Below are 17,392 nucleotides of genomic sequence, written 5' to 3' on the forward strand. Positions count from 1 at the left end.
CAAGGAAGTCACATAGGAGATCCAGAACCTAAGTGTATTAAGAGGAGCAAATTTGGACTCAGATCACTATCTCTATCTCTCCAAAATAAAGCTAAGATTCCTAGATTCCTACCTAGGAATATTAAGAAAGCCAAGTCACTCAAGGTTACTGGGTTTTATTTAGAGAAACATTCAACTCTGCAAGCAGTTCACAGAGAAATTGGAAGCACTTGAATGTAGAAGTTGGGATGAACTGAAGGAATTAAAACAGAAGATGTCTGGTGGGCAAATTTAATACCTGCGAGGAAGCTTTGACGCGGAGACAGCCTGGCTAAAGTTGAACTCACAGAAGACGCAGTACAATAGGGATACGTTCTTAGAGCAACGAAAGTTAACTGCCAGGATCATCAGACCTAGTTGTCTGTTCACGTCATTTCACAAAGAACCAGCTCATATAGTTGGATGGAGACTTCAAGAGGAACAACTGCAGAAACTTTTAACCCACCCAGTCTCCACTTCAGAGGACCAGAGAGGAAGATAGCTCATAATGATATAGATAACTACCACCCTGTAGCAAAGTACTTTGAGAATCTCTTTAACTGTGAATCGCCTGATACATTCTTCGTTTATCAAGACATCAAGCAACCAAACTGTCAACCACCGACCAAAGAAGAAGTAATTCAGTCCTTAGAAACCAATAAAGAATCGGAAGAAGACTCAATAGTAGCCGAACTATGGAGGTAGGTTGAAGATAGGTCTGTCAACAATTACACGGAGATTCTCCAAACATTAGGGAGACTGAAATATTACCTAGCGACTGTACTTCTGCTTTGATTTCTCCCTTGCACAAGAAAGGAGACTTGACCGACATGAGCAATTATTGAGGAATCTTACTGGTACCTGGGTACTCGATTTTCTCCAAGGCCTTATTAAACAGAGCCGAACCCCAATTAGATCCACAACTAGGGATCTACCAAGGCGAATTCAGAAAAGGGCGCTCTTGTACTGAACAATTACTCAACCTGAAGTCAGTGCTACGTCAGGTAAAAATGGCTGGTAAGAATATATGATCATCTTTGTCGACTTTAAGAAGGCATATGCGTCAGTTGACAGACCTACTCGCATGAAAACCCTGTAGGAACTAGGGCTGGACCAGAAGACCCATAACCTTAGCCAGCAGACTTTAAATAACTCCAGGTCACATGTGAAGTTCAGAGGAACGCTCTCACAAAGTTTTGATGTCAAGACTGGGGTAAGACAGGGAGGCGGCGTTTCCCATCTCCTCTTTAACTGTGAAATGGGAACGGTTATAAGAGAATGGCGAAAGGAGTTAACTAGACAGGAGATACCATGTGGCATATCTCTGGGACACAAGCGCAGTGGAGTGAATGTTGATTGCGTGGCATTCGCTGTCGACCTAGCACTTCTGTCTAATTCAATAGAAACTCGGTGAGACAACTCACAGTTCTCAGACAACAAGCAGCAAAGGTAGAGCTGCACTTTTCACATGAGAAAACACAGTACATCACGAATATCAGTGAATCTCCTTGTACACTGCATCTGAAGCAAGGAAAACCAACGGGGGTATCCGGGGGACCGAGCAAATTGGCCATGCGGTTAGGGGCGCGCAGCTGTGAGCTTACATTCGGGAGATAGTGGGTTTGAACCCTACTGTCGGCAGCCCTGAAGATAGTTTTCCGTGGTTACTCATTTTCACACCAGGCAAATGCTGGGGTTGTACCTTAATTAAGGCCACGACCGCTTCCTTCCCACTCCGAATAATCCTTTCCTGTCCCATCGTTACCATAAAACCTATCTGTGTCGGTGCTACGTAAACTAAATTGTAAAAACAAAATAATAATAATAAAAAAAACCAAGTAGGTCCTACCTGGGAGAATGGCTGGAACCCAATCTCTCCGAAGGAGTAGCATTATCAACTCGAGTTAATAAGCTAAAACTGGCATACAACTGACCAAGAGCACGTACAATAAAATGTCTCTCTCCCGTAACATAAAATGGAGCACTACCAGACAGTCATCTGTCCTGAAGCCTTATATGCTTCAGAATGTCAAATATTCAGAAGGAAGGGACTCACGGAGAAGCTCGAAATCCAGGAAAGAAAAATATTGAAGATATTAGGACCAGTCGAGGAAGCAAACGGATACGAAAGGTGACCGAACCAAATACTCTGAAAAAATCACGGCCGTGGCCAAAAAGAAACGTCTAGCATTTTATGGACCCGTCTACAGAATGCATCATGCCTGGTTGACCAACCAGCTTCTTCTTTACTGGCAAAAGAGGAAGACCAAGTCACATGGTTGGTGGAAGTAAACAAAGATCTCCAGGAACTGGGAGGAACAGAGAGAGAGCCCGGACGTCTCTCGGAAGGATGCTTAAACAAATGAGGTTCCAGGACACACCACTAGGAAGGCGCAACACAGCCAGAGGATGCGCATTTTAAAGGTCAAACATGAAAACCCATCCCAAACGCAAACGTTGAATATCGTGGTCCTTATTCGCCCTGTACGAAATAACAATAATAAAAATAATAACTTACGTCCTAATACCTTCTTTTACGGTTTATGGAGACACCGGGATGCCAGTATTTTCTCCTGCAGGATTTCTTCATTTGCTTGAAAATTTACCGACACAAGGCTGTCGTATTTAAGCACCTTCAAATACCACCGCACTGAGCCGGAATCGAGCCACTCTGCCCGCCGGAACGAATATTTTGAAAATATATTGAACGTACATGGTTCTCTCTGTCAAAGTCTCAAATTGTGGAATTCAACTGGAAACTGAACCATGAATGAGAGAATAGTGTCCTTGAATTATCTCCATGGATATGTAGAATTGCGCGGAGCGGACTGGCCGCGCATCTCACCTCATCCCCGGCCTCGTTCCAAGAATGGGGGCTGAGGGGCAGACATACAGTACATAATAGTAAGGGTTGATGCAATCTAGCTAGATATAGAACAGTTCTCTTTGGGAGTGACTTCAGACTGAATGAATTACAAAATTGCACTCATTTCCTACTATAGCAACAGGAGTCTCGACCCGTGGCTAATTGATTAGCACGATGACCTTTTGTCCAAGAAGTCCCGGGTTCTACTTCAGGCCGGGTTGAGGAATCTAACCATTATTAATTTCCTCTGAATCGGAGACTGGGTTTTGGGTGTTTAGTGCCGTCGTCATCATTAGATTTCACTGTAGGTAGGATGTCATCCTTATAGGCACATGCATAGGTTTCCAGTGGGTGTCAACTCGAATGACCTACACTCAACAGGCCTCTCCAAAACCACGTAGACGTCAAGAATTGAGAAGATTATACCATGCGAATGTAAGCATTTTAATGAAATTTTGAAGAAGGCATCGTTATGATTAAGTACTGGAGTTAATCTTTTGACTGTCTTACTGACAATGCGTAGAGGGATTACTCTGCTTACACAGGTTCAAAATGAGGCCATTGAACGAGTTAGACGGTATTTTGGTTTCAAGGTATTTACTAGAGTCTCGTAATGTAGACATCTTTTTTAGTCCACGTTCATTTTATTCATTGACACTGGGGAGTTCAAGGTGTAAATTAGTCAGATTTTTAAACGCGCTGTTAAATGCCTTGGAAGTTTGAGGAACCGGAATGGCGTTCACTCATTGTTAAGTACTGTAACACAGAGTAGACACATGGGTTAAAATTCTGATTTTTGTCATAGTTTTTCATTCACCCCACGTTATTACCACAATCACAACCACCACAATCGTCGTCGTCGTCATCAGCTACAACAACAGGTAAAAATATGAATATAGGTACATTAGATTCTCGCAAGCATAGCCTTGCCATAAAGGCATTTGGAGCAGTGGAATGTAAAAGCCTCCACTATCCGTAACCAAGACATTAAATAGGATCGAGTAGTTAGCCCTATGGCCGGCCGTCTTTGCCCTCGGAAATTACCCTCGGAAATGCCCATTTTTGGTGTAGGCTGAGTGGACCCCAGTTACATGTGCCGTTCCAGAAGTGGAAATATCGTGTTCAAATTTCTATTTCCTTACAGGGAATCGAGCACACGTCCTTCCGGGCACGTCTTTACATCCTCGGCTACGCAGCCACTTGGGATTCTCACAAGCGATAGTGAATATAGACTATTTGATGATAATTCGTTCGTCGACTTGTTTTGCTTTCATTTAAAGATATTTTTAATCAGGGTGTCCTATTTCCTCACATTGAACTTCTGCATCTCCTGTAATTTTACAGTCAGCCCTACACGGGATGTCGTCGCTAATAATTTCATGTGGCTATAACAGGGGTGTGTGGCGTCAGCTGTGTTTGCGCATTTTTTTAAAAAAATATTGAAAGCCTCTATAGTAGCTTCGCAGGGATTGCTGATTTCTTATTGTGTCAGAGCGATACATTATTAGTATTATTGCTCCTGGTGGCCATGATCGTTAAGGCGTTAAGTCTATATGGTCAAACCAAACCAAACCCCATGGCACTACAGCCCTTGAAGGGCCTTGGCCTACCAAGCGACCGCTGCTCAGCCCGAAGGCCTGCAGATTGCGAGGTCTGACACCATAATTAGCTGGTTTGAGTCCTATTGGTGGAAAATAAATCACCGGAATATCGGCCGACAGGGTATGAGAGGTAATGCTATACAATTTCTAATCACTAGATTGCGTGCCAAAAGCCCGGATTCAATTCCACCCCCCACCCTCACTCCCTCCTATCGGTGAGGCATTCAGACGAAGAATACACCCACGGTATCCCCTGCCTGTCGTAAGAGGCGACTAAAACGGGCGACCAAGGGGTGATTGTATTAGAACCATGAAACTACTTGTGATTAGTACCACCACGCGGGGTACACCATGGGTCGCTACTTGCGCGTAGTACCACTATGTTCGGTACCAAATAGGTTTGTGATTAGTAGCAAAAGAGTACGTTGCCGGCATTTACAGTACCTGTGATAGGTAACACTATATGAGCGATACCATGGGATGAGTGACACCATGGTTCTGGCTTGCCTATGATCAGTACCCACTATATGAGGAACACTAAGGAATAGTGCGAGTCCCTGTGGTTAGTACACTTGCGCGATGAACGCCATAGGTTTGCGTTGCCTGTAAATGGCGCCGCAATGTGCGAAACCCCATAGGTCTGTATTATATGTGCGAATTTCATTACCTGTGAGTAGTACCATAATGTGTGGAATACCGCGAGTCTACGCTACTTTTGATTAGTACCGCAGCATGACAAATACCATGGTTCTACTTTCCTAGCGATAAGTACCATTATGAGGGGCCGATGACTTGGGTTTTGGACCCCTTTGGACTAAAAGCATCATCGATTCAATACTACGCTATTGACGCAGTCCCTTGGTCAGTAATATTATTATTTCACGTCAGTTCTGTGAATGCGAGATATTACGTGTCTGATCCACTGATTGTTTTAAATTCGTATTCATCCATTCATTCTTCGTTCTCACGTTTTGAATTCTGGTCAGTGGAGGATTTTGAACTTTTAATTTGTCACTCCATTTCGTCTCATTTCGTACCTTAGGGGCCGATGACCTAGATGTTAGGCCCCTTTAAACAACAAGCATCATCATCATCATCATCATCATCATGATCAGTTCCAAACCCCTCCGCGGTGCTCATATCGCGCTCTCGATGATAATTCATCCATCGAATGGAGACGTTAAACCTTGGGCAGACCCCTTAGTTTTACATAAATAAGCGATGTGCCGACACCAGGTTTCACCCTTTTCGTACCTCATCATCTCGCTTTCAGACGCGCAGGTCGGCCGTGGGAGTCACATAGTAAGACCTGCACCAAGAGAGGTGAGCATGCCCGAGGACACTCCCGTTGCTAAAAGCATCCCAATCTGTTTTTTTTTTTCATTAAACCAATTTTTTTCCTCTGAAATCAAGCTCGTGCTGTAATGCAACTGGTTCGGCAGACACAAGAGGAAAGGTAATGAAGAATAGCTGTTGTTAGTGAACGGAACTTTGTGCTGCTTGAATATACAGTATCTGGCGATTATAATCGATGTCTCCACCGTAGTTCAGGTCTGTATAAAGAGAGCTTCTGCCTGGTCGATGCGGTAAAGGCGTGCTCGGTTCACCCGGAAGGACGTGGGTTCGATTCTCCGTCAGGAAGTAGAAAAATTTAAACAACGAGATTTCCACTTTTGGAGGTGCATATTGTCCTGAAGTTCACTCAGCCTATACCAAAAATGAGTACCAGGTTAATTCCTGGGGGCAAAGGCGGCCGGGCGTAGAGATAACCACTTTACCCCATCAAGTGCCGAGGTTACGGTTAGTTGAAGCCTTTACCTTCCACCCCTCCAAGGGCCTCCATTGCCTGTAGGGGTATCCTTTTTTTTTTTACTTTGGCAAACTGTCATACAATGTTTTATAAAATGTGTTTCATCAGGAAAGCACGGCCACAGCCTGGATGGAGAATGGAGGATGAATTCTAACTCCTCCCTCTAGATTAGCCATCGTTACACTATTATAACTTTCTTCACCTTATCGCAGCTATTTCTGGGACCACTGGAACCGTCCAGGTTCATTTTCGTTTTGGCCGTGGGTTTCAAGGCTGGTTGCCCTTCCTGTCGCCGCGTGATTTTTGAGATGATTTCAGGATCGACCAGAATTCAAACGTCAGTCTTCCGGGTGGGAAGCCAGCAGCGAAGCCTCTGAGCTAATCGTACCTTTTTACACTATTATAACAACAATACAAATTACTTGACAGTCGGCCTCGTGATCTTATGGTAGCGAGCTTGTCTCCTGCCCTGAGGCCTCGGGTTTGATTCCCAGCCATATTTGGGATTTTGATTGCTGGCTCGAGTCCACTGAGCCTGCGCGAGAACAATTGAGGAGCTATCCGATGGTGAAATTTCAACCCCGGTCTAGAAAGCCAAGAATAACGGCCGAGAATATTCGTTACGCTGATCATGTCACCGCGTAATTTGCAGGTCTTCGGGATGAACAGTGGTAGGCCGTAGTGTAAAAGTTCTTTATATTTCTTAAGAAGAATAAAAAGAATGTCAGCAGTCAGTAGATTCACGATAAGACAAGGCGGATGATATATATACTAGCTCTCGAATTTAAATTCACAGCAAAGGGTACGGAATTTCTGCACAGACAGTGATGGCATAATTGTTATTTCAACAAACAGTACATTTGATTGTTAGGAAGAAGCGACCACGTCATACCAGTAGCACGCAATGACAGCTGTCACCTAGTAACTGCTAAGGCACCAAATCTGTTGTGTTCTTTTTTCTTTCTTTCTTTCTTTCTTTCTTTCTTTCTTTCTTTCTTTCTTTCTTATATCAGCCTATAATTGCGGGAGAACAAGATTTCAGATAAGTTTATTAGATAATTTATTGCATAGCAAATTCGATCATGATTTCATATTCACAAAAACTGACCAAAATACCACTATCCCCTTTTGAAAGACTGTACTACTTCCACAAAACTCTATCATCGACAGGTTGTCGTCCTGTTCTCTGGATTTGGATAGCTGATTGAAACACGATTGGAATCTGTGACATTTGAATGAGTTTAAATGTGAAAACTCCGTATCGTTCTCTTCGGCGCTCGTACAAGAACTGCTATGAGATGAAATTCGTACACACCGGAATATCTTGAAATCCATAGCAATAGAAGAGACGTCAAAAGTATAAAATTATCCAAAGTCGATTAAGGCCTACTGGCCATGTTTCTTCTTGGTATAAAGATGTGATGATGCAGTAGGTCTACTGCGTTTTCTTTGCTTTTTGAAAGAGATTTTTTCCGTTTGAATTAAGCCCAGCCTTACTTCTCCATGATCGAGCTTGTGAGAATATTACCTCCGACCTGATACAGTGGCTGCTTGCCAAGTTAAGAAACAGTTTAATTATAGATTCAAATTAGCAACTTATAAAATAGAATGAATGTCAAGCTTTCTTTTTTCTGCTCGTATTGTGGAGAAGATAGAACAACGACATTGTAAATAAATGTAACCTAACCTGTATGCCCATGCAGAACTACCTCAGTGAACCTATTCATAGTTAGATATCTGTTTTCGGTAATGTTGTGGTTATAATTTACAGTAAACTACGAGAGCATCTTTTTTAAATTGCGTACCTTACTTTATCGGCTTATGATTAGAGAATTGGCTGTCGTATTTCATCTGTACAAGCCAACATTCTTCCCGGAAATAGACTCCATAAAAATAAACCGCGTCCTTGCCTGCGCAGAGAGCAATAACTTGTATACGGGGCCCTAGTTGGTTTCTTCTCTGCAATACATGCATTGCTGTAACATGGTAACTGTATAACGGTGCCCGGCTCAGTGTACTTGTATTGTTACTGTCCTGCCAATAACTTAGTACTGCGATTCAGTCTTTGCATTGCTTAGATTTCCACTATTGCTAGTGGTGTGTCGAGGTAAACGTAGACTGCTAAATATTTCAAATTCGTCATGTGCTAGAATTTTATGACCTAGCTTTCACGTTGGCATGAAATGAGTCCATGGAAATGTTTACTTGTAAAATTATATAATCGAATCCATATAGCTTTTTCCATTTGCGATCTTTGTATGCCTTTCCAGAACAATGATTTGTTGTGATCTATAACACAGAATCGGCGATATTGGTAATGGATTCTGAGATCAGCATTTATTTACTTCATCAACTAAAGTATATTGTTGTTTTTCTTAAATCCTGTTGGTTACAATATTGTTAGGCGCTACTCCACGTGGTAACTGGTACAAGACGAATGGATCATTTTAACAAGGTAAAGCGCCCACACATTTTGAACAATTTCGACGAAAGTACGAGTCCAATAAAATACAGAATGGAGCGAGAAAATCGGAGAAGAAATCACTCTTTTCAGCCATCTAAGACCCCATAATTAACAACATTGATATACTCGGAGACAATACTCGATACTAGTCAGCGCACCAGTGCCTATAATGATGATGATACCGAGCGAATTGGCCGTGCGGTTGGGGTCGCGTAGCTGAAGTTTGCATTCGGGGGGATAGAATCCCACCTTCGGCAACCCTGAAGATGGTTTTCAGTAGTTTCCCATTTTTACGTCAGGCAAATGCTGGAGCTGTACCTTAATTAAAACCACGGCAGCTACCTTCCCGGTCCTAGCCCTTTCCCTTCCCTGCGTCACCGAAAACCTTTGATGTGTTAGTGCGACGTTGAACCACTAGGAAAAGAAAGAGAAAACATGATAAAGATATCTTTACTATTTATGTAGTAATTAATCGTTGTAAAGCTACAGAGTTTACCTTGTGACGAATGCGTTAAATTCGTACTTCCTTCTTCAGTTATCGTTACCCTCAAATAATAGTCTTGAACGTAATTTTTGAGGCTGGTAATCCCATTAAAATGTCAATAACCACCATCACCACCTTCATTTGAGTCGGGGAGTACTATTTATTATATTATTATTATTATTATTATTATTATTATTATTATTATTATAACACTTTTACACGATACTGCGATAGTTCAGTGCGCCACATCCGTACAGATACAAGGGTGATACACGTGATGTTCACATATTTACACATCATACATACATTTACAGAACAGTGTGCACGTAAATGAATTCGTTATTTGCAGGAGTGGACGTTTCATTTCCGGAGCATGAAATAGCATTGCATTCTGTTCAGCTGAAGGAAAGTTAGACCCAGATTTTTGTCTGCGTAATTGGCTTATGAGCATTCAGTGCAGCGATAAATTGGATCAGAACGTATCATTTTGAGATTCCTGTGAATTTTCATTTCGATTGGTAATTTTACTTGTTCAAGACATTTTGGTAAGTGATGCAGTCTGGGGGCATACCTTGGAGTATGCCAGTGTTATAGAAGATTTTCGTGCTCTCATCCAGTACGACAATGTGTTGTCTGTAGTACTGTATGGTGTATCAGTAAATTTCGCGGGAAGCATTTTTCAAGAAATGACAAATACATGCACTCAACTAAGACATGCACTAGTTGTTTGCAATCCATTTTCTAATCGCTTAATTTTGCTACCTGCTAATGTCTCCTTGTTTCGTAATGATATGGTCTTGAAAGACAAGCATGAAGCTTTTTTTTTCTCTCACATACACTTTATAGCGGTGTTTACTAGTTCGGTCCCATGGTAAAAAAAAATATCTATCCGGGCGAGTTGGCCGTGCGGTTAGGAGCGCGCAACTGTGAGCGCGCAACTGTGAGCTCGCATCCAGGAGATAGTGGGTTCGAAACCCACTGTCGGCAGCCCTGAAGATGGTTTTCCGTCGTTTCCCATTTTCACACCAGGGAAATGCTGGGGCTGTACCTTAATTCAGGCCACGGCCGCTTCCTTCCCATTCATAGGCCTTCCCTGTCCCATCGTCGCCATAAGACCTATCTGTGTCGGTGCGACGTAAAGCAAATAGCAAAAAAAGAAAAAGAATATAGGCCTACTCGTTTGGTCCATTGCCAAGCAGTAATACTAGTTCGAATCCGAATCGAAAATACAACAGTACTGGTTGGAAGTGTACATTTTCCTTCCATGCAGGCTTAGGAGTAAGGCAGGGACGGGTAAACTACAAAATTGCCTGCCCCTTCAATAAGACATGGCTAAAAATGTTGGTTATCATGTACACTGCACTCTATAAACCTCATTCTAAACTTCTTAAACTTCAGAATAATCAGTGATACTAGGAGCTAATCAATCCACCCATGTTCACATATTTAATTAACATTTATACACTAAAGAAAGCATAGTCAATTTGTGCTGTCAGTTTTATGTTTTTTGGGGGGAAGAAATCTGTAGGACAGGTTTAAGAATTTTTTTAATTGCCGTAGAACCGAGCGAATGGATTCGGGAGATAGTGGGTTCGAAATCCATTGTCGACTGCTCTGAAAAGATAGTATTTCGTGGTTTATCATTTTCACACCAGGAAAATGCTGGGACTGTACCTCAATTTTGGCCATGGTCGCTTCCTTCGCGATCCTGGCTCTTTCCTGTCCCATCGTCGCCATAAGAGTGTTGATGCAACGTAAAATAAATTGTATACATACATTGCAGGACAAAGAAAAAATGCAACATCCTCAAAAATCATTTTATTCACAGCAATGCGACAGGAGTATATGATTACAAATTCAGACCAAAATGAAACACACATGTCACAGTAAAGGATGTCCAAACAGTCGCATCAATACACAGTGTACCCCTCTCTGGCGGTAATGCAGGCGTATATTCGCGCATGCAAACGATCATAAAGGTGCCGAATGGCATCCTGCGGTAGATTGTCCTAAACATCTTGCACCTTTTGACGCGATTCGGCATTGGTTCTATGTATACACACACACACACACACACACACACACACACACACACACACACACACGCATTCATACACCGTCCGTACAAACATATTCTACCATTTTTTTATCTGATGTATTGTTCTTTCTTTAATTGGTTTGGTCTTTTTGTTGCTGGACTTCTCATTTGTATGTGTCAATTTTAAATTTGTTTTAGAACGTCTATTAACTGAAAGATGTTACGGCGAGTGGCGTAAAATAAGTCATTTAAGTTTGCATGAAAAGATTTACAACTGTTTGTTGTTCTTTTTGTTATAGGTATGAATTGTGCGTATAATTTTGGCGCGAAAGTAGCATCAAGCTTGATGTTCTCCTCTAGCATATAATCGGTAAATTGCCTGCACCTATTGAGGCTCATAAGGTTTTCTGCGAAACATTCGTCCATATCTGGTGGCGGCAGGAATGGAAAGCCGGAAAAACACTTAAGAAATTCTCCAATTTTTGAAATGTTATTATATTCTGTTGTCAAGTATAGTTCCTGTGTACATCAGCACCTACATTGTCCTGTATGAAATCTTCCCATTCAATGTGATGTCATTGGCCATTTCGAACTCTACGTTCGCTCTTTTCGGGGAAAGTTATTTAAATACCAGTAATAATGTTATTGGGTTTACGTCCCACTAACTACTTTTACGATTTTTCGAGACGCTGAGGTGCCGGAATTTAGTCCCGCGGGAGTTCTTTTACGTGCCAGTAAATCTACCGACACGAGGCTGACGTATTTGAGCACCTTCAAATACTGCTGGGCTGAGCTGGGATCGAACCTGCCAAGTTGGGATCAGAAGACCAGCGCCTCAACCGTCTGAGCCACTTAGTCGGATGGAAAAAATTTAAACCCAGATTATTGCATTCAGTCACTGTCGGCATAACTATCTACAGTCTTTCCTGTTAACAGACAGAAAGCAAGTAGCAAGTAATGGGGATTAAGAAAACCATGCACTATGAAAAGTTGATGAAACGTCGTAGGACTACTCTTCAAAGGTATCATCGACGAATATTTTATTCGCACTGCATAACATTTCAGAATTCGTTCTGTAGAAAAAAATTCACTGTTAATGAGGAAATCTTTTCATTACGATTAATTTCAATCACTTTCTCCTGCAAAGCATCATGAGCTTTGGCAAAATATATAGATATACTGTCGCACTAGGTACTGACTGGAGTGCGATGGTACTACGTACGTACACTCCATAAAAGCATGTCTACACCTACATAGTTCGAGCCGAATTAGTACTGTAGCTTTCTGAAGCTCGGACCGAATTAGTTCTCTATATTATTTGTGTTTTGGACGGGACCGAACTAGTATGCAGCCCTTCATAGAACGTAAGGATGGCGTGCGATGCTCACGTTATCATGCAATCGGTGAACTAATTCGTTTGCATATCGTCCAAACAATTTTCTGTTCATATCGAATTACTGTTTACTCAAGTGGGAACCGTAGCTATGAATCTGTGGCGTATTATAATTTAATGCTGTGAAATCACTGTAGTACGAAGGAAGATTTCGTGATGTTCTTTGCTCTCTGTAAATAGATCTAGGTGATTAACTGGGTATTGTATATAACTTGTAATATTGTATGGACTCTACCTCTTCCACAACAGTACAAATATATCTCTTTTCTAGATGATTTCAGGTGGTACATGTGAGTCGTGATGTCTTTATTTATTTATTTATTTATTTATTTATTTATTTATTTATTTATTTATTTATTTATTTATTTATTCGGGTGAGGTCTTTCGTTGTGCCTCATCATTTCGTACTTAACAATGTTTTATTCCATTGTGAAGTACGCTTCTGTTAGCTCTCACTGCAGTTACTTAAATATTTAGTTTCAACAGTTCGTTCACGTTTTCTGCCGGCAATATTATATTAGTTAGTTCCCATCAGCTCAAGGTATATGAATAAGAGTGTGTATTACATGACATTGCAGGGTACTGATTTTCCCCCCCTCTTGTTCCAGTCCCAGTAACACGGCGCTTAGTTCATTGGAGCACCTCAAGGAGTACCTGCAGACACAGGGCACCTGCAAATGCGGCCTCGAGTGTCCTTTACGCTGCGACTCTGTCTTCAGTTTCGATCCTAAGGTAAAGTAACACATAAACCTTATAATTATATTTCATTGGGACGAGAAAAGTGACATTATTACTAAAGAACGCTATTGTAAAAAAAATCGTGATAAATGTAATTAATTTGCTCTCCTCTAACGTTCGGAATCATCAGATTATTCTTCGTGCATGAAATTAAACTGGTTCCACTTTCGAGTGTAGAGGTCATCCCATGTATTGACTAACACACTTAAAAACATCCTGAATAATCTCAATAACTATTCTTGAGCAGTTGCATAATTCGGCGGTGGGATTATTCCCAGGTGACAACATGAATTCCGCGATTTTCAAGATACTACTGCAACGCAATATACTATATTCGATCGATTATTTACTTAGAGCATTTAAAATTTCACTCGTAAAATTGTGTATAAAATAATTTTTGTCAGGTGTATATTATTTATGTTTTAATTGTTTTATCAACAGTTGGTGCATGTTCAGATGATTTTTAAACGGATTCAATAGGATCACTTCAAAAGATCGCCAACCTTTCTTACTGAAGTGTTCAGTAAGAATTTTTCATTGTAGAATTCATATATTAAAATCCACATCGGCTGATCATGCAGTTAATTAATAATTTCATTAGAGCGGAGAAAATATGTTTAATATACCTATACATTATTCCATGACATAAAAGAACCATCCCTGTGCAGGCCATGGAGATCCGTGGAGGAGTGAAGGATAAAGGCTTTCTCTATTCGTAATCATGGCACTATTTTGTTTTGTTGGTGGTTTTAAGAACCCTAGATTTTTGTATTACTCCAGAACTGAACGTGCCGCTTTTGAATTTCTCGTTCCTTACGAGGAATCGAACACACATCCTTCCGGTTAAATCAAGCACAACCTTTTTGCCTTGGCGAGGTGACCTAGTAATAGCTTTATTACATAAAATAATTTCCGATTCCCCGTACATTTCTGTTACACTTATAAGATTTAACATTTTGATAATAAATGACTAAACAATAAGAAAGAAGACCTAATCCATCCCATCCTAATTAAATTCTAATTAGATCATTAGGTATTTTTGATATTTTGTGTTTTTATTCTTCTAAGGGTTCATTACATGAAAGCATACTCCATTTGAATTACTCTGCTCATTCTTTTGTTCAGTAGACACAGATCATTGACATCGTCAGTTTCCCTCCTGTGAAAAAATTCCTTCATCCCTCATCAATAATTGTTGAGATCCAATCAGATGCCTCATACATCGAAAATGAACTGTTGGTTTCGCAAAACAAAGTTTCTATAACAGAGCAAGAACTATTTCTCGGCCGTGTTATTGATTCTAGGTTGCAGCCAGCACACTGACTTACATAAAATACAGACGGAGCAAGTGACATTCCGTAGATGGTGGGTTCGAACCCCACTGTTGACAGTCCTGAAGGTGGTTTTCCGTGGTTTCCCATTTTCACACCAGGCAAATGCTGGGCTTGATCCCGTAAATAAGGCTACGGTCGCTTCTTTCGCACTCTTAGCGCTTTTCCAAGGTGCTAGAATAAAAGGTACCGGGCGAGTTGGCCGTACGCGTAGAGGCGCGCGGCTGTGAGCTTGCATCCGGGAGATAGTAGGTTCGAATCCCACTATCGGCAGCCCTGAAAATGGTTTTCCGTGGTTTCCCATTTTCACACCAGGCAAATGCTGGGGCTGTACCTTAATTAAGGCCACGGCCGCTTCCTTCCAACTCCCAGGCCTTTCCTATCCCATCGTCGCCATAAGACCTATCTGTGTCGGCGCGACATAAAGCCCCTAGCAAAAAAAAAAAAAAAAAAGAATAAAGGTAGGTATAACGGGAGAGATGCGCAGTAGCAAAGCGGAGCTGTGACGTCACGCAGGACCCTCGCGCTGAAGCTGCCCTGACCGAGGTAGAGGTAGTTCGAATAAGAATTGCTGTGCACGCAGAAGCTAGGAGGTAATAAATAATAATTGACGAAAGTAACATAACTGTGGCGTAAAAGAAACCATGTGTATTTACATTACGTGATAACACGTAAAAAGCAGTAATACTGTACACTTTTCAGTATGGTTTGTTGCGCCATTGCAGGCTGCACAAATCATAGCAGGCGCGCAGAGGAACCAAACATACACTTCCATTTACTCCCTAAAACATGACCTAAATAAACGTTGGCAGCAAGAAGTAATCGAGACATTATTGGAAGCTATCTTTCTCAGCTTCGAGGACTCGGAAGATTTTATGACCATCCTCTTCTGACAGCTGTGACGCAAAGGGTAAAATCATTGCTTCTCAGCCTCATTGCTTCCGAGATGCTAAGAAGTTTCAACTGTTCTCCAGCAGATTGCGAAACATTATGTACAAATACACTGCTGTGCGAAACTTAAGGACGAGATAGATAAAGCAACATAACATATCAACTACTCGAAGGAAATGAATGAAAGTGAGGTAACATGTTGCCAGAAGCCTCCCATACGTGCATAGAAACCTGGCGTGAGAACAGCGCGACTATAACGCCAAATGGGTCTGGCCCCAGAAAACGAGGCAGTTGTAGGAACGGGACAAGACTGTGTGAGTTGAATCAGCGAGCTGTTACGGTGCACTGTGGTGGTGTTATTCAGTAAAACATGGTCCGGAGACATCTGGATGGCTTCACACGGGGAAGAATCATCGGAAAACTGGAAGAAGGACGAAGTGTGACGAGTGTAGCCCAGGAGTTTGGTATTGCTCACAGCATTGTTTCGCGTGCATGGAGAGCATTCCGAACCACAGACACTGCTGCCCGAAGGAGAGGAGGGGTTCGACCACAGTCAACTAAAGCAGCAGATGACCGCTACACTGTGCAACGGGCAAGAAGAGACTCACCTCAAACAGCGGCTGCAATTGCAACCACATTTAACAGGATTGCAAGGCACCAAATCTCACACTCTACAGTGGCACGGCGAGTGCCTGGGTATGGTCTGTTTGCCCGACGACCATTACGTTGTGTTCCGCTGACACCCGCACATCAGCGGCACCGTTTGTGATGGTGCCAAGAGCATCCGGTCTGGACGGACGAGGAGTAGCGTCACATGCTCTTCTCAGATGATAGCAGGTTCAATCTGAATAGTGATTCTAGAGTTCTAGACGTTTCAGCGTACTGGCCTTCGGTTCAGAGGATCTCGGGTTCGATTCCCGGCCGGGTGGGGATTTTAATCGCTTCTGATTAATTCTTCTGGCTCGGGGATTGGATGTATGTGTCCGTCACAACATTCAAACAACATACCACGCTACCAACCACCACAGAAATATGCAATAATGATTACATCTCTCCATATATGGTTTGCGTCAGGAAGGGCATCCGGCCGTATAACTGGGACAAATCCACATGTTCGACGCAGTTCGCACCCGTGACCCCACAGGTGTGGGAAAAGTGGTAGGAAAATAAGAAGTGATTCTAGACGTTCCCTCATCTGGCGAGAGGTGGGAACACGTAATGCACCTAGGAATATTGTTGAACATGATAATTTTTGTGGTCCAAGTGTTATGGTGTGGGGAGGCATAATGTTGCATGGGCGTACCTACCTCCAAATCTTTGAATGGGATACATTCGCCGGTCAACTTTGTTGTGACTGTACCCCTCCATGTGCGTCTTTTCAGGGGTGTATTTAGCCGTGACTTCATTTTTATGGATGGCAATGCACGACCGCATCGAAGAGCGCAGGTGGAGGAGCTCTTGGAACGAGAGGATATTCGGCGAATGGACTGGCCTGCCCGTTCCCCCGAATTATATCCCATCGAGCACATGTGGAACATGTTGGGGAGACGTATTGCAGCACGTCCACATGCACTAACGACCATCCAGCAGTTGTCAACCGCGCTGGTAGAGAAATGGAACGTCCTGCCACAAGGCCTCCTTACCAATCTTGTGGCCAGCAAGAGAACACGTTGCAGAGCATGTATCGCTGTCCATGGTGATCACATACCCTTTGAAGAACCATGTCCCGTCTTTTGTGTTGTCCAGGGGACCATCATG

The 17,392-nt window shown here is 42.3% G+C and overlaps 1 protein-coding gene across 1 annotated transcript in view; it reads left to right on the forward strand.

The window, feature by feature from the left end:
* The window catches only part of LOC136862995 (methyl-CpG-binding domain protein 5/6 homolog sba), a 775,494-nt gene that overhangs the window by 454,429 nt on the left and 303,673 nt on the right, over positions 1 to 17,392 (forward strand). Inside the window, exon 3 of the mRNA XM_068225835.1 lies at positions 13,283 to 13,406. Coding sequence (XP_068081936.1) covers positions 13,283 to 13,406 — 124 coding nt within the window. The remainder of the gene's footprint in view (positions 1 to 13,282; positions 13,407 to 17,392) is intronic.

This window comes from Anabrus simplex, chromosome 1, assembly GCF_040414725.1.
Source record: "Anabrus simplex isolate iqAnaSimp1 chromosome 1, ASM4041472v1, whole genome shotgun sequence".
NCBI lineage: Eukaryota > Metazoa > Arthropoda > Insecta > Orthoptera > Tettigoniidae > Anabrus > Anabrus simplex.